This window comes from Lonchura striata, chromosome 4 (genome assembly GCF_050655825.1).
Source record: "Lonchura striata isolate lonStrDom1 chromosome 4, ASM5065582v1, whole genome shotgun sequence".
Lineage (NCBI taxonomy): Eukaryota > Metazoa > Chordata > Aves > Passeriformes > Estrildidae > Lonchura > Lonchura striata.
In genome coordinates, this window is record NC_140706.1 from 23,082,191 (window position 1) to 23,106,393 (window position 24,203).

The 24,203-nt window shown below is 35.6% G+C and overlaps 1 protein-coding gene across 2 annotated transcripts in view; it reads right to left on the reverse strand.

The window, feature by feature from the left end:
• Positions 1-24,203, reverse strand: part of PDS5A (PDS5 cohesin associated factor A) — a 78,957-nt gene that overhangs the window by 12,124 nt on the left and 42,630 nt on the right. For both annotated transcript variants that reach the window (XM_021533194.4, XM_085577800.1), the window contains exons 12-28: positions 19,368-19,519; positions 16,089-16,202; positions 15,421-15,502; positions 14,654-14,702; positions 14,385-14,524; positions 13,227-13,342; positions 12,432-12,537; positions 11,386-11,546; positions 8,607-8,730; positions 7,301-7,459; positions 6,974-7,042; positions 6,207-6,343; positions 5,395-5,518; positions 4,926-5,130; positions 4,365-4,479; positions 1,322-1,454; positions 590-709 (exon numbers count right to left, since the gene is read on the reverse strand). In XM_021533194.4, the coding sequence (XP_021388869.2) occupies positions 590-709; positions 1,322-1,454; positions 4,365-4,479; positions 4,926-5,130; positions 5,395-5,518; positions 6,207-6,343; positions 6,974-7,042; positions 7,301-7,459; positions 8,607-8,730; positions 11,386-11,546; positions 12,432-12,537; positions 13,227-13,342; positions 14,385-14,524; positions 14,654-14,702; positions 15,421-15,502; positions 16,089-16,202; positions 19,368-19,519 (2,106 nt within the window). The remainder of the gene's footprint in view (positions 1-589; positions 710-1,321; positions 1,455-4,364; positions 4,480-4,925; positions 5,131-5,394; positions 5,519-6,206; positions 6,344-6,973; positions 7,043-7,300; positions 7,460-8,606; positions 8,731-11,385; positions 11,547-12,431; positions 12,538-13,226; positions 13,343-14,384; positions 14,525-14,653; positions 14,703-15,420; positions 15,503-16,088; positions 16,203-19,367; positions 19,520-24,203) is intronic.

A 24,203-nucleotide genomic window follows, 5' to 3' on the forward strand; every position in this document is an offset into this window, starting at 1 on the left:
CAGTACATTCTCCAGGACAACTAAACATCAGGTCTGGTCCAGAGAATTTACTTGTGCTCCCCTTACACTCTTCAGAAGCAGGTCTCTTGGAGAGCAGTAGTGCCATTGCTGACAGCAGAGCTGCACTTGCCAAAACTAGTAATAAGAGGAACAACTTGTACAGCAAGCAGAATAGCCCAACAGCTACTGACAGATAGTAACATATCATGAGTAACATAATGTCCCTTTTTTTTTCTGATTTGCATTCTAATTCACATATACAGTGAGAAAATACACATGTTGTCATATAGTCAGATGCACTTGTAAATCACACTAATGAAATGATTCAGCAATACATGCCAACATATCAGCATTAATTCCAATTAGCTCTCACCTGGTTACAAACATTTCTGTCATGTGTTCATAATAGAGACAGCACAGCATAGAGCTGACATTAAAAAATTAATTGCTGATAACAAAATATGCATTTTCCCACTCATTATCTTATGGAGATAACCAGCTCTCAATCATCAAAAAAAAAAAAAAAAAAAAAAAAAAACAACAAAACTATTTCCCCTTATTATTTCGGAAATAAAATCAACAAATTTACCTTTTCAGGTTGTGTAAAAAATTTGGTTGGCAATACAGGGTCCTTCGGTGAATCTGCATTGCACAAAGCACTTTTGCTGTTGATTACACATAGTGCTACATCACATACTGTGTAGAGTTTCTGAAGAAAAAAAAGAAGAACATGCTTTAAGAATTACTCACTGTTTTTACAGTGTAGAAAGAATGCAGTAGTTAAAAAAGTTTAAAATATGTGTTTAAACAACCACCACTAAGGACATTTTAAAAAATTATATCATAAACCATACTGCTGGGTCTCAAAACACATGGAGAAGTCCTCATTTTTCATAATACTACTTATAAAATGTAGTAATACTTTACATGATTATGCTGTACAATTGAAGCTCTTGCTCTATCAAATCACATTAAATGGTTTCTCATCTCTGCTAGAAACTAATGGGTTTAACAATAACTGTATAATGCAGTATTTCCTCCCCCAACAGCAGAAGATTACTTATGTGAGGAAACTAGGCAGTTGTTAAAATAAGGCAGGCAATAGCAGGAATACTTTTTAAAAATGCAGGTATTATGTACTGGCTGAGGTCGGCAAGGTTTTGCAAGAATGAGATTTGAAACATATAGACAGTGCTTGCAATTAGCAGTGTCTTTCAAAAACCATAAAAATGTCAAAGCTAGCTGTTTCAGACTTCCTGCAAATACTGCTTGTGAAACCTTCAGCTCATCACCCAGCACTAATCTCAACTGCATTTCTTACTTCATTGGCCTTTGGCTCATCAGGAGACTGAGCATCTCGGGTAAGCTTGATGTTTTCTGACATCTTTTTCATGAAGGCATGGCTATTGTTTTCATTCTTTGTCATTAGAACTTCAAGCATGAACCACAGGCACCTAAAAAGCCACAAAACCACAAGCAATTACACTCCAGCTTTTATACTACAGCTCCTACATAAAGCAAAGTTTTACAAAATTTAGTTAGCTGTACTAGCTTTTTCTTAAGAAACCAAAATAAATTTGAAGACATAAACAGGCAACTTCATATAATGGTGTAAACAGAGTCTAGATTTTTACCACACATAGTCTTAATTTTACCCCTTTGAGTAAACCTGCCAAATTAGTGTGCTTATTATTACATCTGTAAATACTGCCCAGCCAATCAACTTTTTTCTCTTCCACATATGAAAAGAAACAGTAATTCTGGTGCTATCATCACCCAAATGAAATTCTGTAATCAATACCTTGAACACCAGGTCCCTGTCAACAGTGGACCATGAGCACACTCAAGGCAGGCTTGAACAAATCATGCTGCTGCTAGACAGTTATGCACACAAGGTGGATTAATACTGCAGTTCAAATAGGAGAGGAGATCCAAAAAGCAGGTCAGATTCTTCCTAATGTTTTATATGGGAGGAAAATTCTCCCAGGTAAGACTTAATGGAACTAGGCTTCCTAGGTTTCTTCCTTTAAATCTAGCTTACTTAAAGTGAGACTACATTTAATTTTGACTGAAAGTTTGTTTTAAAAATTTGTCAACTAGATATAAAGCCCAACTGGTCCATCCATGCTATCATTTGCTATTAAGCTTTACCACTGCACATGGTTAGAGGGTCAACAGTCACTGTGAGGTAAAATAGTACTTAGTTGGGAAAGACATACAAATTCCCTGTTCACAAAAGCACCCATCTTCTTACCTGGTACAAACTGTAATGAAAGAAATGAAGGAACATTTCCCTCAAAAGCTCAGAGGCTAATGCTCCATCAAAATACTTACACAGCTATCTGATATTCAGGAAACTAAGATGTCTCTAGTCTGACATGCATCCAAGAGCTACAAAGGCTATAGTAATCAATCTGTTAGACAGCTTTACATCCATCTATCCACTGTTTTCAAGTATTTTGAATAGGATGAATACAGGACCAGTAATATACTGCCCTGACCCAGGTTCTGCAAAATGCAGTATTACCCCAAGATTACTACCAATAACACATTATACTCTGGTAATCCCAGTTAACTCATGTCAAATTCAATAGCTTGACTTTCTCATCAAGCCAGCAAATTACGTAAATAATTATCAACTCTGAACAAGACCTGTCCAAAACACCAAGTGGATTTTATATAAAAAAATATGCACCTAGAGGAACACAGTTACATAAAGCCATTCTTTGTATCCATTTCAGTAATTTCAGAACATGAATTAGGAAGAGAAAGATGCTTGAGACAGTATAAAGATAAAAACAACCAACCCCAAACATAACCCTGCAGGATAAGCTTAAAAAACTTCTTCAGTAGCAGTAAGTATCATAGATAATGGTTCAGGAACTGCTAAGTATGCATTTACTGCGCACCAGTGTATCTAGGCCATGTAAACCAAGACCAACTAGGGAGACACCTAAAAAATACACTGCAAAGCCTGTTCTTCCAACTTTGCAAGCATCTATGTTAACACTTTAAAGTGAACACTAAGAAATTCAGAGCTGTTAAAAGAAACACTGTATCACATTGAATGGAAAACATTTTTCTCATATCTCAGGAGACTCTTCAGAGAAGTATTCCTGCCAAAATTCCCCTACAGAGTATTTCTCTGTTTGGAGCAGTCCCTTCTGGCTAGTTCAGCCAGTCTGTGACAAACATGAGGGAGGAAATTCAACAGCAAAGAAAAGCTATACAAGGACTGTCCAAAAAAGCTCTACACACTAGAAAGTGTTTCTCAAAGAAAGTATTAACTCAGTGACTGCAAATCAGAACTTGTTCCCATGCATTTTGGATGAAGTACATGCTGGAGGATGCTTTCAGATGTTGCCAGGAACAGAGATTGCTGGGACAAAATGTAGACTTGTTGGTAAGGTAAAAAAATCTTGAATTCACACCTGATTCAGATGTGAGTCAAGTAACTTGGAAATCAGAACACACCAAGCTTTTCATTTAGAGAAAGAATCGGACTGTGAGAAGTGAAGGTGCAAAAAGCATTAAGATCTGAACTAGTCTATTGGTGTCAAAAGAGAATTTATTTTTGGATAATGATAATAGTGGTTTTACATGCCTAATACAGAACCAACAAAGCTCAGTTTCATCAAAAATTACTACAACAAAAAACTAAAACACTAAAACCAGAGCTGTGTGGTGGGAGACATAACATAAACTCACTGCAAGGCATAAGGAGTAAAAGAAGTTTAATTAAGTTATGAAATATTATTTGAGGCACACAAGAAGGTCTGAATGTGGAAATAGTACAGAACAAGCTCCTGCCAAGTATGACAGTACTGTACACAGTAATCTGTGCTGAATACATCAATCAGTACAAAGCCTGCACTGCTGATGGATAGTGCAAATGGTAAGTCAGCAGCAAACTTAGAATGAATTTTAGTAGGCTAGCATAGAAGGGGAAGATAAGTTTCCACTGAGGCAGGACCTACCTAGCCTCACTGTTTTCAAGTCTTGGAGAAGCACCCTATTTTAAAAGTTCCAAAATGTTTTAATTAACATTACTTGACATCCTAGGCACAAAGACAAGACCCTAAAATCATTACTTTAGAAGCATACACAACTCATAATTTGGTATGCTACAGTATGACCTACAGGTTACTATTTGGGCTTTCAGAATATACTGCTAAGCAGTTGTTGATGCCTTTTTCCCATCGTTAGTGCTCCATATTTCCATTTTCCATTTACTGGGTTGCAAGACACTGTTGATAAAACAAATATTTTTTCTTCCTAATTAGTTTCTTCCTCTTCCTAATCAGTTTCTTTCCAAGTGCAAAACAATTCTCAGCATAAGATTTCTAGAATCACTTGACACTTACTCTTTGACGTCACGAAGCTGATCAATATCCTGAGGTTTTGTGAAATCTGGATCATGTGCCAGTAAGTGAATCATATATGGTACCACATATTCAGGCAGTAAGGACAGCAATTTTTCTACAGTAACAACAACAAAAAATTGCTTCTATATTACACACATACACGTGCATCACAAGAAAAACTTTTTCAAAGTACAACTCTTTCAAACACAAAATGTAAAGTTTTGACTTATATGTTCTTCCAACTGACTTTACTTTTAATTAATCATTTAAAAAAATGAACATGTCTTTCTACACAAAATTTTGGTTTTTGAGCAAAACAACTACAACCATAAGAGAACTGTATTTTATATCCATAATTCTCAGCAATGTACAGTGGAGTATTTTATAGTTTGTGCTAATACTGAACTAAATAAATTTAGATTTGACGGTGTCTAATATAAAGATGAGAAAACCGATTAAACTTATAGTGTTTCTTCAGAAAAGCCAGTTGCTTAAGGTTTAATAACTATTCCTTCCAGTTTAGTATTATTGTATTCTTAAAGAATTTAGTGAAATACTAACCATTAGCCATAGGATTCTGCTTAATATATTCTCTTCGTATACTGATGTTTTTGAGCAAGCACTGTCTGGCATGTGCTCTTCTCTCCTTCACAGGGTCTTTGGCACACAAAGCAAAGATTGCCATATATTCCAAAGGGAGCAGTAACTTCACAAGTGCCTTATGCAGCTTCTGGGCAAATATCTGCCTCACTTGGTAGCACTCATCCTACAGCAACATAAATAATGAAAGTGCAACCATCAAAATCCTGGTCTTATGGAAAAATAAAAAAGGCATTCAAGGTAGAATTATAAGGAGGCTTTTTAAAACTATGAACAGAAGCAACACTATAAACATTTGAAATTGAAACTGCATAACTCTTGTGAAAGCTGCAGTGAGGTACAGAATATACTTTGTAGCAGCAACAAAAGCTCAGACATAAGGACTCGGAACTTAATTAAGGGTCACTTCAATTCTAATGCAGTTACTTACATTAATGACGAGAGCACAGAGCTGGAACTGTTCTGGGGTAATTATTTCATGGTAACAGGGTTCCTGTGCAAGCTTCATTATTGCACTACCAGCAGCTAATCTCAGTCGAGACATATCTGATTTACTAAACATGGCGGAGAAAAACCCCAAATAATTAATCACAGCACACCACAAGTATCCTTAAATTACCTGCGTGTCTCAATTTCTTCTTTTTACAAGATCAATGACCAATCAATAAAGTCCCAGTAACACAGCTCCAGATCAAGCTAAATAAACCCTACCAAATTTGTGAAAAATGAAGTGCTTTACTTTCCCCACAAAAAAAACTTTCATTTCATTGTTTTACTCAAAGTAGATGAGTCAAGTTTCTTGTTTTCCTACCACTGTCTAAATGAAAGCAACGCTTTTGCCATAGTTTCTCTCTTTCCTTCCTTCACCCTCAGGATGAAGTTGAGGTGCAGCTACCTCAATGTCGGAATGAAGAAGCTCCACCCAAGATAGAATCTAACATGTTTGGGAGGTGGCTATCACTCAATTGCTTTCAAAGATAATCTCTGCAGGCATTCTACTCTCTACAATGCCTTTTACTAGGAAAATAATCTAATTTGAAACTCTGTAGGTATTAGCAAATTGCAAGAAAGGGGGTATCTAACAATTTCATGCTGCCACTCCACTCCTAATATTACTACTCTGATCAGATCTGTAGCCAACATGGTGCTGACCTTAACATTCCACAAGCACTCTAAAAGAACCAACATTCTTTGAAATTCTAAAACAAAATTTATGGAAGTTTGTAAGGAACAAAATCTGACCTGATTCGCTTCTGTTCTGTCAGGTCTCCTTCGCTGACGAGCATAGCTGACAACAACCGGAGTGTGGAGTTAGCAGATTTTGACTGGTTGTTTTTCATACCCAACAACCAGCGTACCAAAAGTTTAATTGCTTGCACCTATTGCACACAAACAAATCAACAATCAACTTACTTATCAGAGTTGGTATGTTACTAAAACCTACTGTTGTCAAATTGAAATTGTTATAGATTTCTGTATATTAGAGCTGATACATTTTTAAAGGAACAGAATGAAGCACTGAATATTTAGAGTGACGAAGAAGCAGTAGTATTTTTGACCTCAGGAGACAACAACTATGGTCCACTGCCTTTGCAGATTTGCATCTGCAAAGGATGCAGGATATTTGATATATGATTAAAAGTAAAAGCAACTAGATAAAAATTCCTAGACATGTCCATAATTAGATTCCCATTCATCGGAGTCTCAATTTATTTCAAATCTGTTTATAAATGAGTGAAGTTAAAATCACCTGTCTTGTAAGGAAAACTAAACTTTTGAAATTCTTGATCTTCTCAATACTCTGAATAATTAATATCAGTAAGTGTGGACAACAGAATGCATAGTTTCTATCAGTTTTATCAGTTTTGTGTATAACCCACAAAAATATTCTAATAGGACTAATACAAAAACACTTGAAGGGACTTATTCTAATATTCCCCATTGCACAGCTTGAAGAAGAGTAAATTTTGCATTGATGTACACATTATTGCTGTCAGTAGATAACACACCTTTGCTAGTACTTCTGGAGAGACTTCTTCATCTGGAGACCACAATTTTCCATTTTTCTCACCTGTTGACTATAGAAATTCATGTAAGTATACAAACTGGTTCAATCCATACAGAAAATGAAGAAGTAAAAATAGAAGAAAGTAGTGGATTAGGCTTTCTTTTACAAAAAAATACCTTTTATAATGCAATTACAGAACATTACTTTATAGACTGGTTTGACAAAAAAACCCTCTATTCTCCACAGAGTTAATAACAGGCAAACAGCATAATAAGCACTTACAGAAAAGGAAAAAAAAAAAAAAAAAAGATAATCTTAATAATCTTACCCTGTCATTCATTAGGAGATCTTTCACAATGAAATTGGCAACCACAGATTTCATTGGAGAAGCAAACTGGTCTGGAGCCAACATAGAAATATGACCCAAAGAGACCAAGGGAGTTATAAGCTGTTCTGGTACATCAGCATTCAAACTTCTACTAAGAGGCTGGGGAAGGAAAAATTTTTAAAAATTCAAAATTCAGGTTCAGATAATAAATTAACATGTCTTAAAAGAGTTTATTTTACTGCTGTATTACTTATTCCACTGTTTTTCCAAAATAATTAATAAAATTAGCAATCAGAAGTATAAAGAACACAATTTCCTATTCCACAGAGTAAATAAAAATCTCAGGTAAGGGCAAAACAAATTCTATACTCTCTTCTTATTTTAACATGAAATACATTCAAACATGAGTGACACGGGAAAAAACATATTTGACTTAATTTTGTTGTGAAGTTGTGAAAACCTGAATCCCAACTGCCAATAGTAACAAACAGCAGCCAAAACCTTGGAAGCCACCAGAGACATTTATTTCTATTAACTGTCAGTATTTACCTTCCAGGTAACAGTCACCAGGATAATTCCTGTATCACTCTACACCACTGCACCAGATTCTGGTATTAGGGAGGAAACAAGCACTCTCACAGAAGTCTAAACAGAAATCAAACCCTGCAAGCCTAAGCTTTTCGCACTTATAAATTATGCACAGGCTCAAAGACAGCCAAGAGTTAGAATCAAAATTATTTTACAAGTGCAGATTAATAATGTTATTATTTAAAAGACTACAGTGAGAAGTAATAAACTGCTCTGTATAGAAAGTCTTTTTGCTTAATAACTTTTCTAAGGAAGCAGTAAGTGAGCAGTAAGCCGATGTTTGAGCTTACAGCCAAGTTGCTCTGCACCAACTGCTTTAGTGAAGCAAAGCTGTATGTGTAAAGACCTTACAGCTGGGTAATTCAATATAGCTTGACAGCAGGGCATGTTATCTCTCATTTAGTATCTCCTGAACATGTCCCCCTGGGATTTGCTGTGGATATGGCCAGCATATTTAGCTTACTTCTCCCGAACTTCTCCCATGCAGATAAAAAGAAAAACCTTCAACTATCAGACATGTGAATATTAGTAAATTGTGATTTTAAGACACAAATATTAATAACTTGCGATTGTAAAATTAATGACTTAACTACCATACACCTGCAGGCTTCCTGACCCCATAAACTGTTACCTGTTAATAAACAGTAGGAATTAATTTTAAATACTAGTTTAAATTAATAACAGAAATCAATCTTAAAAACAAAAAGACAACACATACCTCGAAAATCTGTGCAAGTTGTACTTCTTTATTTGAAAATATGGCATGTATACAGTGAACAGCTTGTTTTGCCTGATGAGGAGTGCCTCTTTTTGCTTTCTGATGCAAAATCGGAATTAGTGTTCTGTGTGAACAGTAAATAGAATACTTCAAAATGCAATTTGTAATCTACAAAAAAATAAGTATCTTCACACACATAAATCTATCATCACTATTTTATAAATCAAGTAGTCCTTTGAAGTCTGTTCAGGAAATATCACAATCGAAGTAAAAAAACCGGATGGAACTGTATTTAGCAATATTTGAATATCTGACTGTACACACACAAGAAGGAAACAGCCCACAGGGGAAAAAAAAAAATCAAATGTAGAAGAAAATAATGATCAAAATAAAGCTATTTAGGAAGACAAATCTAAGGTGGGGGCAACATGACAATTTCAGGTAGGATGAATTTGTGGACTTACTATCCAAGTCTGGGAATGACAGGGCTGAAGAAAATCTGTGAAAGCTAAGAATAACCACTGAACATCAGTGTGTTTACAGAACTTTTAATCATATACTCAACATATACCCAAGTAAACAACTGCTTTGCTGTGAGATTTTAAATCTCCTGCAATCTATCTGCTGATCAGAAGGCATGAAGGAAAGTGCAGGGCAGAAGCCAATCCCGATACCAGGTCCAGGTAGGTCAGACTGTTCAATGTCACTCCCCAGGCAGTGCTGGAAGGTAGGCATGTCCCCTCAGAGCTCAGCAGCTGAGACACTAACTCAGCAGGTTCACCCTGCAACTTACCCAGGAACTAACACGAAAAGCTTCCTAAAAGAGTTGGACACAGAAACATCCCCAAAAATTTTCCAGCTTTCTTGAAAAGCTCTTTTATAGTATTCAGTAAATGTATTATTCAGCAGCCTGCTGACATATTCTACGTAATCAAAATCAGCAATTGAGGCTAAAGAGCAACTTGCTGGGTTGCAAGGATCAATCCTCAGTTTCCTCAAAATCCCCACAAAATCCAAAACCAAACCAAAGACACTGAGAAACATGTTAACAATATCCTGAAGTAAAAAAACCTTTTCTCAAACCTGCCAAGATTCCACAAATTTGATTAAGAGCCAAAACAGGACAGAATTCAGTAAACCCTACAGTACAGTTAACATAAGCTTCAATGCCTAACCTACAGCTTTCATGGTGTTAAGTACATGTACATTAAAGTGTCTTTGCCAGGCCTTGGTGCAGCAGTTACAAACCACATCTTAGCACACCCCAAAGTGACACAAATCTGCAAAAGGTGAAACCTGAAATGTTGACATGCACTTTACATGTTTACATCTACAAGTTTACACATGGTCCACAGGCTCTGTTTGAGCATGGCCAGTACTTTAATCAGGGTCTCAAGTCATATGGTACTCTTTGTCCATGAACTGGTGCAAAACCCCTTATTCATTTCCTATACAAGAAAGACGAACTTGAGCTGCTGCTGGGGAACGCTGCTTCAAGTGACAGCAAGTCGCCTGCTCACAGAAGCATTTAAAAAACCCCAAAATACAAAAGGTCCTTTGAAACAAACTATCTTGTTGATTGTATCAGATCATTCATTTATGATAAAGATTTCTGAATATATGAAGTCTGAAACATCTACTTGTCCTCAGAAATATTTCTCTTTGTGTCAACTGTAAACACTGACATGGTTTTTCAAAATGCCAACCTGACTTGCTTGGAAACCATGCCAAGGATGCTACCTCCATTGTGACAGTTACATTTTTAAGACCTCCCAGACTAAACTTCACCAATACCTGGCTAAGGCACAAAGTCAAAAAATGTCAGCATCCAGATCCTTTGAGAGAAAATTATATAGCTCAGCAATATAGTATTCATTAAATTCTGGTAGGGAACCAAAGACACTTAGGACTATACTGGGGACTGTACTGACAATGTGGACTGCTGGGCTTTTCTTTCTTTTTACCCCTACAAATGTCATAAAATGCATCTCGTATACCTGTATTTATAATACTTTATTTTGTCCAAAATCTGATCCCCATTCAGAAGAATTGCTGAGGTTACAGCTTTAATTTGCAGCAAACTTAAAAGTATACACTTTGCATTTTAGCATGGCAAGATCCAAAATACTATTTCAATATATGAGAACTTGAAACCTGTGATTATTGTTTGGACAAGTTAGTTAATGACAGGCTGATTTTAAGGTTTCAGATGTTACTCACAAGGCATTTAATAGTCTGTGAAGAATACCTAGTCGATTATGCAGCTTTAATCAGCAGTACAGCATGAATTGATGACAACTTACAGACAGACAAAATTATTCTTTGCTAGAAATTCATGTTTGCTTTTAGATTTTGCTTCCCATCTTGTTTAATAACAAACAGAGCTGTTAACTGTATCACAGATTGCATCTACATTCCTTACAAAGACAGGAAAAATCGTGTGAAGGACAGATATAAGTAGAAATTACGCCAAGCAATCATATCTTTGCTGCATTTTTGCTGTTGCTTATTTTGTAACCTAAAAGATTTGCTATGCACTGGTTTTAATGTCTCTATTATATGATTTTGTAGAAGTACCTAACATGTTCAATAAACACATAAAAAGCGTGAGAGCATAGAATTAAAAAATGAAGGGATATGGGCAGAAAGGTGCTGAAGGAAGTCACAATCATGGAAAAGAAGCTGTTCATATTAACAGGACTAGATAGGGGCAACACATTAAATAAACTATCAAGGGGCAGAATTCCAGATATGAAAAGCAGCACATAACAATACTCACGATCTTATCTGTGGCAAGTCTGTTTCTATTTTGTGACCCGTGTTTCTGAAAATCTGTATGGCTGCCTCAGCTACCTTATCATCTTCCATCCTGAGGCACTGCAGTAGAGACTCATAGGTCTCTGCAGAGTGGAACGAGGTAGGATGTGTAAAGGACAGAACCTGCAGACACGCATTAAAACAAAGATATATTTATTCATAGTAAATGAATAATCAGAAAAACAAAATGATGAATGTTTATAGTCATATACCATCACCATAAATAGCTGTTACATATCCATATGAAACTATTACATTCAATAACTGCATTGTGAAGATTATATATAAATTTCAAATAAATTCATCTAGGTTTTGCTTTTCATGTCCTCCTGTCCTCCAAATATTTTGTAAGATACTGCACTATTTGAATATATAAAAACACATTTCTTCAAATGAACACTTATTCAAGAGTATTTGTTTATATTGTAACCTATTTAAGAACACTTCTTTTCAACCTAATTTAACTGAACTGAAATTTTAATTTCTCCAGAATCTATAGCCCCTGAGCAAAACAGAAACTAAGAAGGTTAAGACATCTACAAACAAAACACGGGCTACTGTTTTCCAGATACTTCAAATCCTTCTTTCTCCTCCTTTCACTTATCAGCACCACGGAGAACACAAGTTCCTTTTTTTTCTCTTCAAGGTAGCTCTTGAGCTAACTGCTTACTCTCCTTTCAGTGTCATACACACCCTAAAAAAGATGTCTCTCCCAGTTTCCCTGTTTCTCTTCTCACTTTACCTCTACACCTTCTTCTGTACAATTTCCCTAAGCAGAAACCAATTTCTGCTTTAATATGTAAATTTCAACACTCTGCACCCTTTTCAAAACATACTTCTTCCAACAAACCATCTCTTCCATTATTCTTTTCATGTGATTATTAATAACCAGTTTCATACATTAAAAAAGTACTTATCTAAGCAATAACTACTAAATCCATGCTAATATTAATTTGTTACTCATGCCCCTTTTGTCCCTTCCATTACAGCTGCATTAATGTAGATTACCTTGAGAAGTTCAAGCCCTGCACGAATAGCAGTATCAGGACTTACACCCTCCTCTTCATCATCAGCTGTCCCCTCTATGGATTTATTCATTAGTTTTACTAGTGCACTGAAATGAGAGATACAAAAAGGAACAAAGAAGTAAGTATAACAATGTTAAAGGCTGGAGATACAAGCAAGATTATTCTGTTTTCACAACACACACATGGAAAGTAACAGTCCTTCAGGGGTGGTGTTGGCATTGCTGTTTGGTTTTTGCTATTTTCAAGATATTATATTAGTCCTTTTCCTTCTAATTTCACTTTCTGCAAAACAAATTCTTCGGGGGGGGGGGAATCCATCCAAAAAACCCCCACCATGCTGGTGGAAATAGATCAACACATACTTGTAGAAGTTTCAGAATGTAATTAGGTTGCCAGACAAATCTCAAAAGAAATCAAAACATTCTCTTACACAATCCCACAAAAGCTGTTCAGATACTATATGGAAGACTGTGCTGCAGTGAACTATGTGAAAAATTATGTTCATAGTTTTCACCTGAAGCCTACAAATAGAGTTTTCACCATAAACTGCTACATTTTAAAAATCATTTTACAGACAGCACAGCAAAGCAGCATCAAAAGAAGTTGCATCCTCTAGGTTGCTGGGAATGAATACATCTACAAAATTTTGATTTACAACTCACTCACACATTTAGTACTAGACCAATTTAAATACCAAGAAAAATGTTTTTTCTTTCGCTATTTCCAGCATAATTTAATAATTCATGGTCAGTTGTTCATGATCTTTCAAACTTACCTAATGGCTTCTGAATCAATATGTACAGGGGCAATTCTTTCCAAAAGAAATTTGACCATTTCCAGAAAAGGATTTGTTGGCTGCTTAGGATTCGCAAGTTTCCGGGCTATCTCCCTCTACAAGAACATTAGATACAAACAGGAATTACACTCATTTTACTTATTTCTTTAACATGTTGAGTAAGCAAAATATAGTTACTTTTTCTACCACAGAGATTGTCTATATAATCAGTGAAATTTTTTTTTTTTTTTTTGGGGGGGGGGGTGGGGGGGTGGGGTGTGCTGTTGGCATCTCCAGGCCACGTTACATTCAAAGCAGACACACTTCACAAAATTATTTAAATAGGTTTATAGTTAAGAATTCTTCAGGTGTTCTTAAGAATTGCAGCCTAGATCCAAAATAGCTTTAAGGAAGAGTGAAGTGGTGAAGTGCAGTGCACAGAATGTATATGTCTGTTGTCAAGTGTAATCCAGAAAACTGTGGGTAACCTTGCAGTACATTAGGTTTCATAACAATGAGAAAATTTTCCTGATCCCTTCCCTGTAAAACTTCTGAGCCATTAGACAAAACCCAAAAAGTCTATTTCTGTTTGTAGATGCTCTTTGTGATCTTTGTATCTCTGTCAATGATATTGCTTATTTTGCCTTAGACCATAAAAAAATCTGTGGGGTGCTTGGCAGAGTCTGGGAAAGTATATTTTAATATTAATGTGTATATTTTTATCAAAGTGGTTAAATAACATGAGAAAAAGAAAAGCAATCTCAAAATACTATTCTAGGATGAAAAATAAATTAATAATATGCAGATGGTAATAGATGACTTGCTGATACTTGAAAGCTGAATTGGTGTGAGAAGACAGTTTGGGAACACCACCAAAAAACAAGCACTTGAAATAAAATATTTTGAAGAAATAAATTGGTCTTTTAGACATTATGCTTGATGCTTATAATCTCAGAAAGTAATAAAGCTAATGTTTTCTTAATATAATGATTGCAATTATCTTTTCCCTAATCTCTACAGGTTAATAGAAAAGGCATTTTCTGAAAATCAGAAACAAGTAAAAACCATATTTAGGTAACTAAGGTGACCATTAATTCCAGGTAGCAGTTTTAAGCACAAATATTTATGGTATTAAAGTTTGCTTTTCCATTTCCTTACCACACAGACATCTGCCTGTTTACAAGAACATGTAGGGCTAATTAACAGTTCAAGCTGGGACCGAAGTTTCTCATCATCACCCAAAACCTGATTGAATTTCTTCACAAAATCTTGTGCTTTTCCAGGATCTGGAAGGTTTTCTGTATGATTAGAAACAGTTTAACATGAGATAAATTTGCAACTTCAGCAGGCTAAGATTCACAGAAATACAATTTCTAGGAATACTGTAGTAGTTTATAGAATGTTTATAGAAAGTCATTAACACTTACTTGCTATGGTCATCAGCTTTCCAAACATGGCAGCACTGTTTGCTTCTGACTGAGGACAACAGCAAAAACAAACAAATCAGCAATATATCCTTTATAAAATACACCTTAAGCTGATCAGTTAGCTCTTCTGCAGCACTACTTTCCACTCCTGAATCTTGTTTTAAGAATAGATTCTAGAATTATGTAGCTATTATTAGCAGCTACTACACAGAAAGGTGACAAATCTTCTTGTAACAAAGAACTGCAAAAATTCATTAATTTACATAACAGGTTAAAATCAGGAAGAAGTCTCCAGTACCCTCCAAAATAGAAAATTCCCACAAGCCCACTCTCTTACAAAACCTCAAAGCGATGCCATTCTACTTATAATTTCTACTAATAAAATTCCAGTACAAATACTTAAAAACTTCTTTTTTCTAACCAACAAAGAAATCATTGCTTTATGTTACAACATATTCCATTTTCAAAATCTCTTGGAAAGTGAGAAAGAAAAAAGGTCTGTCAAAAGCAAACAAAAACCTTTGAAACTTTTAAAACTCATTCCAAAGCTCTTGAACAGTACTACAAAAGAATGACCAACAGAAGGAGGTCATATACCTTCAAGCATTACAGAAATTAAATTTACTTCATGAGAATGGAATTTTGTCTACACACAGAAATCAATGAATAGCGAAGTTACATTGAATCAATAATACAGTATTAAAACGCCCCAGTAAATTAGTCCCACAGATCCACTGGATAAAGCATAAATATTTACAAAACCGTACAGTGGGCTGCTTATGCAAATCCAGCAATTCTCGTACATGACTCCTTAGCATGTTCTGGCACTTCCACATCTCATTCAGTGCTCTGCAAAAATGGGAAACAAGAAAAGCTTCTTCATAACAAAAACATGCTGAATGCTTTAATAAACAAGATTGTTAATTTATTTATCTTAGAAGTGCAACACCTGTTAGGTACAATCAAAACCTACCAAATATTAAAAATAAATGTTGAAAACTAGGTGGAACTGATTTTCTCTTTTTACAGAACATCATCTCTCTTATTCTTCTAGGAACAATTAAACATATGGAGGACACCTGTAGTATTTCTTAAAAACACCCAAATAAAAAACAGTCCAGCATCAACCAGAACTCAGTTACAGACATCTTCATCATGGTTCCTAATACAGAGCAAACCTAAAAGTCATCACTTGCACACTTTTAAGCCTGCATGAAAATGAATGGATAAACCCACTCAAGTATCATGGGATCCTCTTGTCTAATGGATGGGTCAGGTTTGTATATAAAAGGGAAATATTTTCAAATACTATGCTATTTGCAAATAATGCTAAGCATCCATTAGCTGTATTTTTATTATACAATACAAGTAAGATAACAGAGATGTTAGAGAAGACTAAGAAAGCAAGTATTTGTTGAATACAAACTATACTTACTTGACAGCATTTGGATCCAAGCTAGCATACAAATAGTACAAGCACTTCATTCGCTCTTCTGTTTCCAAATTGTGTGGAACAAGATACTGAGCAAATATTTTCTCTACCAATAATCTGAAGGAAAAGAAGAAAAAAAAATAAGAGAAATCACTACTGTACATGTCAAACAATACCTTCCAGGCAAGCTGAAATACAAGGAATAGTGCAAGTCATTAAAAGCAGATTTTTCAATAAAGAAAGAAGACAAAAAAGTAGTGGCCTTTTTCTCAGCTATAAAGACTCCTTCCACTACTGATAGAAAAATTAGCAAAAACTGCTCCTTGAAAGCTTTTCCACATTCTTTCACTTTCAGCTCTAAGACGGAGTAATCTGTCACCATCCAAATTCTCCTTGTCTTTAGGATCAGAGAATCTCCCTTTGTTTATTCTAATATACAGAAGGAACACTGACAGTAAAAAGCTCAAATAAAGAAGAACACAAGAATTTAACTCAAAGAGGAGGGAAAGTAAAAATCTAAACTATCCTTGAAAGAATGGTTAAAATTTAACTGCAGTACTTGAGAATCTACTCATTCTAATACACAAGCTAAAAATCTGCACTAAAAGGGTGGAGATGAAGGAACACCAGAACATATGCAACTAAAGGGGCAAAAGGCATACTGAGAACAAACCAAACCAGCAAAAACAATCTCCAATTATCTTTTTTAAATATACATTTGAAGTTTTACATTACATACCAACTTTGAACTACAAATTGTAGAACTACTCACTACTACTGAGTAGTTAATGTAATTATAGCTCCCCCAATGAAAGACCATTCAAATGTTAATTTAATTCATACTAACGAAAGCTGTGCACAATGTTCAGCAATACAATTCGATATTTATTGACAAATTTTGTGTATTCAAGTTTTAAAACTTTTTCAGTATGTACCAGTGCACTGGTACTAGCAAGAACTCCATGAGTGCCTTGTACTGAGACCACAGCAGCACAGATCAAATATGCCTTATTCCTGCTCACACAGCTAATTTTTTTGAAAGAAATTCCAAGAGACAGGATGGCAAGGCAGAGGAATAAAAGGATTACCATGAGTATGGATTCAACAATCTCAAGACAGCCTGTTACTATTAAAGAGAACTTGGCTTTGTCTCTTTAAATGTACACTTTCCTAGTAACTCCAAGAACTGAATTGTTTGGGGAACAGGATTTTCAGAGCTCAAGGGACTCCATCTGCTTAACATACTAGGAGACTGGAGACATCAGAGCTCTTAACAATTTATGAATATTGCTCTAGCCCATGTCTCAACAGATACACGTTTTGGAAAAGCAGTCAATACAAACGGAATGACTGCATCATCCCCTCCCTGGTCCCTCTTGGTAAGGGTCAAGATTTACAAAGTGGGAACAACTTCAAGACACACTTCTCTCCTGTGAAGAAAGTGACTGGCTAGCGTAGCAATAGTAGGTAACAGGGCACTGTTTCAGATGCGCCTGTTTTCACTCCATTCCCTATGCATTTACAGTAAAACAAAGCAGCTCAGAGAATACAGGAGAGGCAGCTCTTATGGTCAGAAATTTTCAGTCTTGAGTAGATGTGTACATCAACAGTCAAGCAACAACAAAAACATTATCAAGTGACAAAGTTATCAATGTGTGGAAAAAAATCTGTTCTATTCCACTTCATGCCTGAACTCTGTGTGATACTGTACTATTATCTTCTGAAAGAAATATTGTTAACTCCAAGGATCAGAGCTGTCCACTGCTACTTTTTATCCTCTTTGCTGCATTACTGAAGGAAAATAGGCCAGAGTAGGCTAATTCTGGCCCATGCTTGCTTATGTGTTTAAAGGATTGGATACACTCTGTCTTAAAAGATCATAGCATTTCTACATCTCTTCAGGTGCTACATCTCTAAAATCCTGACAAAAGCACAAACACATTTATCCCTCCACTGAGATCAGGAAACAAACCCAGTGGTGTCACTGAACCAGAACTTAATTGTCAGCCTTGAAGACTAGTAGCATTTGAATTAAAATTTAGAGTATCAAACTGACCTAGAAGAACATTAAAAATCAAGCCACCAATCTTTCTGTGTGGACACACAGAAAACAAAGAGGATAACAACCCATGCTTCCTCATGAAAAAGCTAGTTTCAATAGTGTAATCAGGCTTTCTGAAATCATGTCAGAAAGAAACTCAGCTTTGATGACACACTCTTCCCTTAAAATTCCCTGCCTCATTTCCATCAGTGTTCTGCTTCTGCTTGAGCAGAAATACAGAAAACATCTGTCCCATTCACTATACAACTGATTAATTCTCTGTCCACTATCAAACCTGTGTGTGAAAAGGAGATGTAAACATGATAGAAAAACCAGAAACCTCTCAATGCAAAATAAAGTATATTTTTATGTATATGCTGAATTAGCTTTGTATAAACTATGTGAACACTTCCTGATTTTCAAAAAAGGTGCCAACTAATCAAATATGTAACTATGGCCCACTTCCAATCAGCCAGATGAACAAAGCGAGAGCCTTCACCACTGCAGTGCTTAAAAGTTTAGGATCGGAACTGACAACTGAAGGACTAGGTAACAAGGTAACAAAACATTCTGAAGTAGCAGGCTGCATAAGCAAGGTGCTTAAGAAACACTGAAAAAATTTTTCTGAGTCTACTATACTGAAAATCTAGGCTGAAATTCTGCCTTTGTGTGATATCACAGCTTATCTCTTCTTGAAAGACTATTAATAATCTTCCAAAACCTTGGCCAAAATACTTTTTTCTACACCAAAATGGTATTTCAAAAAAATCAAAGGGACTGAGTGATGAAACACAGATGAATCAAATGTGAAAGCATCCCTGATGTTTTCTTCAGCTTTTTGTCTACCTAAAGGTCCATATACCAAAAGGAGAGATCTGTGCATGTACTGTGGTGTGGACACACATAAAACTCACAGAGGATGGATTTTAACAACCTGGTCTCTGGAAAGGAGTAAGGCAAGCAACAGCTGGCATCATTAAGTGCCAGATGTAACCATTTTTTTCCTACACAGTAGTTAGCTAATGAAAATCTGCTATCATCACAGATCTAGAGACATCAGTATATAAAAATGAATCAATGAACAGATAATACAACAATTCTGAATATGTGCATACATGATTAAATACACCATACATCAACCCATAAATAGAGAATAAACAGCTTTCACAGGGTAAGAACATATTTTCGGTGTATCTCTTATCACTATACAATTAAAATTAGGAAGACTTAGATTGACTCACTTGTCATCAATGCTATTTTGATAATATATGTGCAAAAGTTTATCCTTTATCCAGCTCACTTTCTCTGCAGCATCTTTTCCAGCCTCCGCATGAAGACAATACTTCTTGTACAGCTGGGCAAGACCCATCATAGCTTCTTTTCTTACTCGCCACTTGAGAGGGAAGAAATCAAAATAAGCTGGGGAATTGGTTTTGGTAAATAAATAAATAAAACATACAAAATACAGTAAAGATGTAGAAGCAGTAAAGACAAAATAGCCGCTTTCTGATCTCCTATATCTAGACACTTCAAAAGCTGAAAAATGCTGTTTGAAGCCTCTAGATGAAAATTTGCAAAGCCTGTGTAAGCATTTTCTTGCCAATACTGTGCAGATTAAATATTGTCAGTAGCCAGGACTTCAGTACTTCTCTGTGCTGAGCGTAAAAAATCTGAGAGCTAGCCAGCAGAAAAGAAGTTAAGTACAGCTTCACATGTATGCCTGGAGAAGTGTCTTACTGAGTCAGGATTTGTAAGGCTTAACTATTCAGAGACAGGCACCAAAAGTGGCAGACTTCTTTCTTTCCATTGCCTTGCACCATCTTATAGCACCCTTGCCCAGACAAGGGAGATGTGGAGCCTAGGCCAAGCCAAACCTGTTAGGCTTGAACTCTTAGGCCACCTTCCACAACAGTGGGAGAGGCCCATTTTGCTGAAGCCTCAAAGCAATTGCTCTAAGACTGCAGAGATCAAGGAACAAAAACCCCAGAGAACAAGAGCTATGAGAAGAGTTCATGGGCTCTCCATCTTGTTTTTGGTGGTCATACTGTATCCTCTCAAAGTAAAGTAAATAACAAATATCCCATTATTAAGCAATTTAAAAGACAAGACCCATAAGCCATCCTGTGCTAATTATACCAAAACTGACTTCAGGATTAATTTAGGCAATATAGGGTCTCATGCTGAATTATTTACACAGTAAACCCCAAAAGATATTTGTGTTCCCACATAATTTAGAAGAAATGCATTAAATTTGAAGTGAAACAGAAGTGAGATTTCATTCCAAACACACTAGGTATCACTTTTGGCCTTGAACTCCCAAAGACTAACAAAGCTCAGATCATTTCAGCCTATGAAGCATAAATGTAGATACTATTATTCATACTGTAACTTCTTCAATCTTGTTAAACTGAAAGCTTGACTCAATACCACTGAGGTACTGCACATTTAATTTCTTAATAGTTTTACCGAATGATTTCTTTTTTTTTGAAGGGCAAAGAAAAGATGAATCTTCAAGATAATATAGCTCATGTCACCACAAGACACCACTGGCTGTTGGAGTAAGTTATAACAGTAAGATGGAAAGAATAAACTTCTATTTTGTTACATATTTTTTTAAGTATTAAAACCAATACAGATAAGTCAAGATAGTAATGACTTTGCTAGAACATAACACAGTAATTAATTTTCATGAAAGAAAAAAGCTATATGTTATTGTTTAACTTTTCTGCAGGAATTTGTACACTCCTGTTACAATCTAAAGCACATTTTAAAGAAAATAAAGACCTGAAAGGGAAACATTTTCAGAAAAGCATTAATAGTTTTCTGCATTGAGATATACCCTTCCAAGGAAGGTGATAGTTTCATGATATCTCCTGTATGAGACAGGAAGGATGGAAAAACTTGTCAGAAGAAAATAAAAATGGATTTCTAGAAATTATTCCAGAAAATTTAAGCCTAAAATGAAGGCATAACAAGGAGTTACAAAAGAAAGGTTTGGATTGCCAATAGAATTCTGATTAGTGAATTGCTGTAAAGTAGATCTCAGAGCAAAGAGAAAGGCAGTTGCAGACTGATAATAGGAGACACTGGACCAAACTACTTAGAGAACGTTTTGAACACCACGGAAGCAAGTCATTGAATAGAAGATACATGTAGGGGGAAAAAAAGAGTAAGATGCTTCTGAGAATTAAAGCTGAAACAGCAGATACGCATAAAGAGGAATGTAATAATCAGTTTCAAAGGCAGCATACATAAAACACAGTTAACAGAATTACTACCCTGATTTAATTAGCAGAAAAATTTTGATAACCTTAGCTTCCTTGGTTGACCAACATAATTAAATTTCTCCACTGATGACTGTTGGGCTGAGTTTTGAAAACATTGCTATTGAAAGTTCAATACAATCCCTTTCCCATCAGAATAACTTTAAACATCTTACAATAGTTCTCCTTCATCTGGAAAAAGCCACAATAGTTTTCAATACGGTTAAAACTAACACACATGCAGAAAAATGCATAAAGAGGAACCAAAAATGGATGTATAGCTCACTCTATAGCTTTTGACTTCAAGCTGATGAGTACAAGTCAGTTCTTATGAAAGGCCCGAGTCTCTACTCCATAAAGACTGTTGGGAGAAATGCCAATGAAGTCAGCTGTCAAAACTCTCTTAAGTTCTCAGATTCTTAAGATTATTCCAGTATAATGGACAAGAGTATATTTGTTATTTGTTTTTAAAATGTCTCCTAATTATTCTGAAAAGTGAAGATGGTGGAAAGTCCTTTGAAACAGTGTTCCAATGGAGCCTTCCTAAGAACAATTATTACCAAAGACTAGATTTCAATTTTTGGGAAGCATGTTACCAGAATTACTTTTCCATCTGGAGCAATAAAAATGGATTTGAAAACTACTGGTGAAAGTGGGGTTTGTTTGTTTGGTTTTAAAATTGTTTTTGTTTTCTAAATAGCTACAATGATCATGCAAATGTCTATATAGATCAAATCAGCTAAGGACATTCCTTTAAAAAATTAAGTAGTGTCTTTTAGCCAGAAACTTTTACTCTAGAAAGTGTTTAGACTATCTTTACCAAAACTGAGTCAATCAGAATATGGTCAGGAGGAAAAAAACAGATCACTTAAATGGCATACCAGTTAGTATGATTAAAATATTTTCCCTGCTTTATAAAGATAACAGACAGAGCTGAAATGACAGGTTGGCACTTTACTTGAGCCTGTTGGACAAGCATTCTTTTCACAGTAATAGCAATGCTTGTTTGACAGATGACTGCAGTCCTAAAAAGATGAAGTCAAACTGATGAACGATCATTTATGAGTTTGCAGTAGATGTGTCCAACAGAAATCAGCTACAAAGGATAAATGCAGCCAGCAAAATACACAGCTCTTTTACAGAAAAGGAATGATTAAAATAGGAATAGTGCACTCAGCCTGGAATTGAGAAAATGCTCCTCTCCCAAACTAAAGACAAATCCTAAAAATAAAAATACACAAATGAACATTTACAAGTCCTTGATTTTAACTTTAAAGCACTAATTATATTTACCAACACATCCTATATTGCTAAGGTCTCCTTCAAATGCTAAGTATTTGTTGTAGTAATTTCTAGTCAGTGCTCAATTTTATCTTTTCCTCAGGATATACTTTCATCAAAGCTCTCTCCAGAGATTTTTAAGAGAAACATCAAGTAAAGACGAAGTTATTCTTCAGTGATTGCCTGAAAAAGCACCTATCCTTGAAATGCAACACATCAAACCTACAACTGCTGTGAAATGACTTAGTCAAACACATGAGGAATATTACACGCCGCCACACTGATTTAAAGACACACAAAATTATTTAAAGCCACACAAAAAAAGACCTGGCTCTGTAGAAATCAGCATTACAGCTGTGCAGTAATAGCTGACTGCCTCTTACTGACAGCAGCATGCTAAAGGAAAACAGACAGAGACACTGGTGAAGACACAGTAACAATCATCCCCTTCTCACTAGGTGCTAAGTCCCAGTAGGAAGTGGTGGCTACACTAAAAGTTTTTGGAACTCATAAATGAACTTTTGGACATGTTTAGTGGCTGAAAAAGAAGGAAGGTGATCTTGATCACTTCTGAGAAATATGCCATGGCAAGCTGCAAGTACAACTAAATGAAGAGCTGCTTTTGTGAACGTACTCAAAATCAGTATTTCTCCGTGTAAAGATAATGTCTTTTCCAAAATCAATTACAGTAACATTCTCACTTAAAAAGAGAACCAAAAAACGTAAAATTAAAAAAAAAAAACTGAAGTAACTAGCTAGAATGACATAGGGGGCATCCTTCCTACAGCCTATCAAAAAAGAACAGTAGTAAGGGGAAAAAATCAACATGGCTACATTGCACAGAGAAGTCTGTTATTAAGCATCACTCTCCAAAGAGCATGGAGCCACATCAAAAAAATGTAAACAGGAAACAGTATAAGCTCTGGCAAACTGAAAGTAAATCCTCAATGAAGCATGGGCAAATAGTTTCAAAATGAAATTATTAAAACAATAATAACTAAACATCTTCACTAAAGATTACAGAAGCAGGAAGCCTTCCAGACCCTTTCTGTATGGCTGAGAGGCAAACAGATTTATTCCAAGAGAGAGGTCTGAAGAAGTTTTTTTGAATATCATTTTAAGACACATTTAAAAAAAAACAAATAATATAGCAAGCAGGAACAAAGTCATTAAGATTTTGCAATCTTAATTACAAAAGGTGGTAACCCATCTATGACATTTACAGGAATTTAGACATTATTTATTCTATTATTGCAATCTATCCACAGGCAGATTGAAAACAGCAAATGTGAAAGAAACCAAAGGGTCTGAAGAGGAACTATGTACCACTCAAAAGAACATCTGATTTGGAATGGGCAAACAGGTTGAAATAGAACAGTAATGACAACAAAGAGCTGACACTACAGAAAAATAAGTTATGGAAATGTGTCACTGAACTTTATATAACTGGAAATTTTATCTAAAAAACCCAAAACTTTTAGCAGACCCAGAAGTCCATCAGTAAAACGCATTAGGATCCCAAAAACTTCCAAC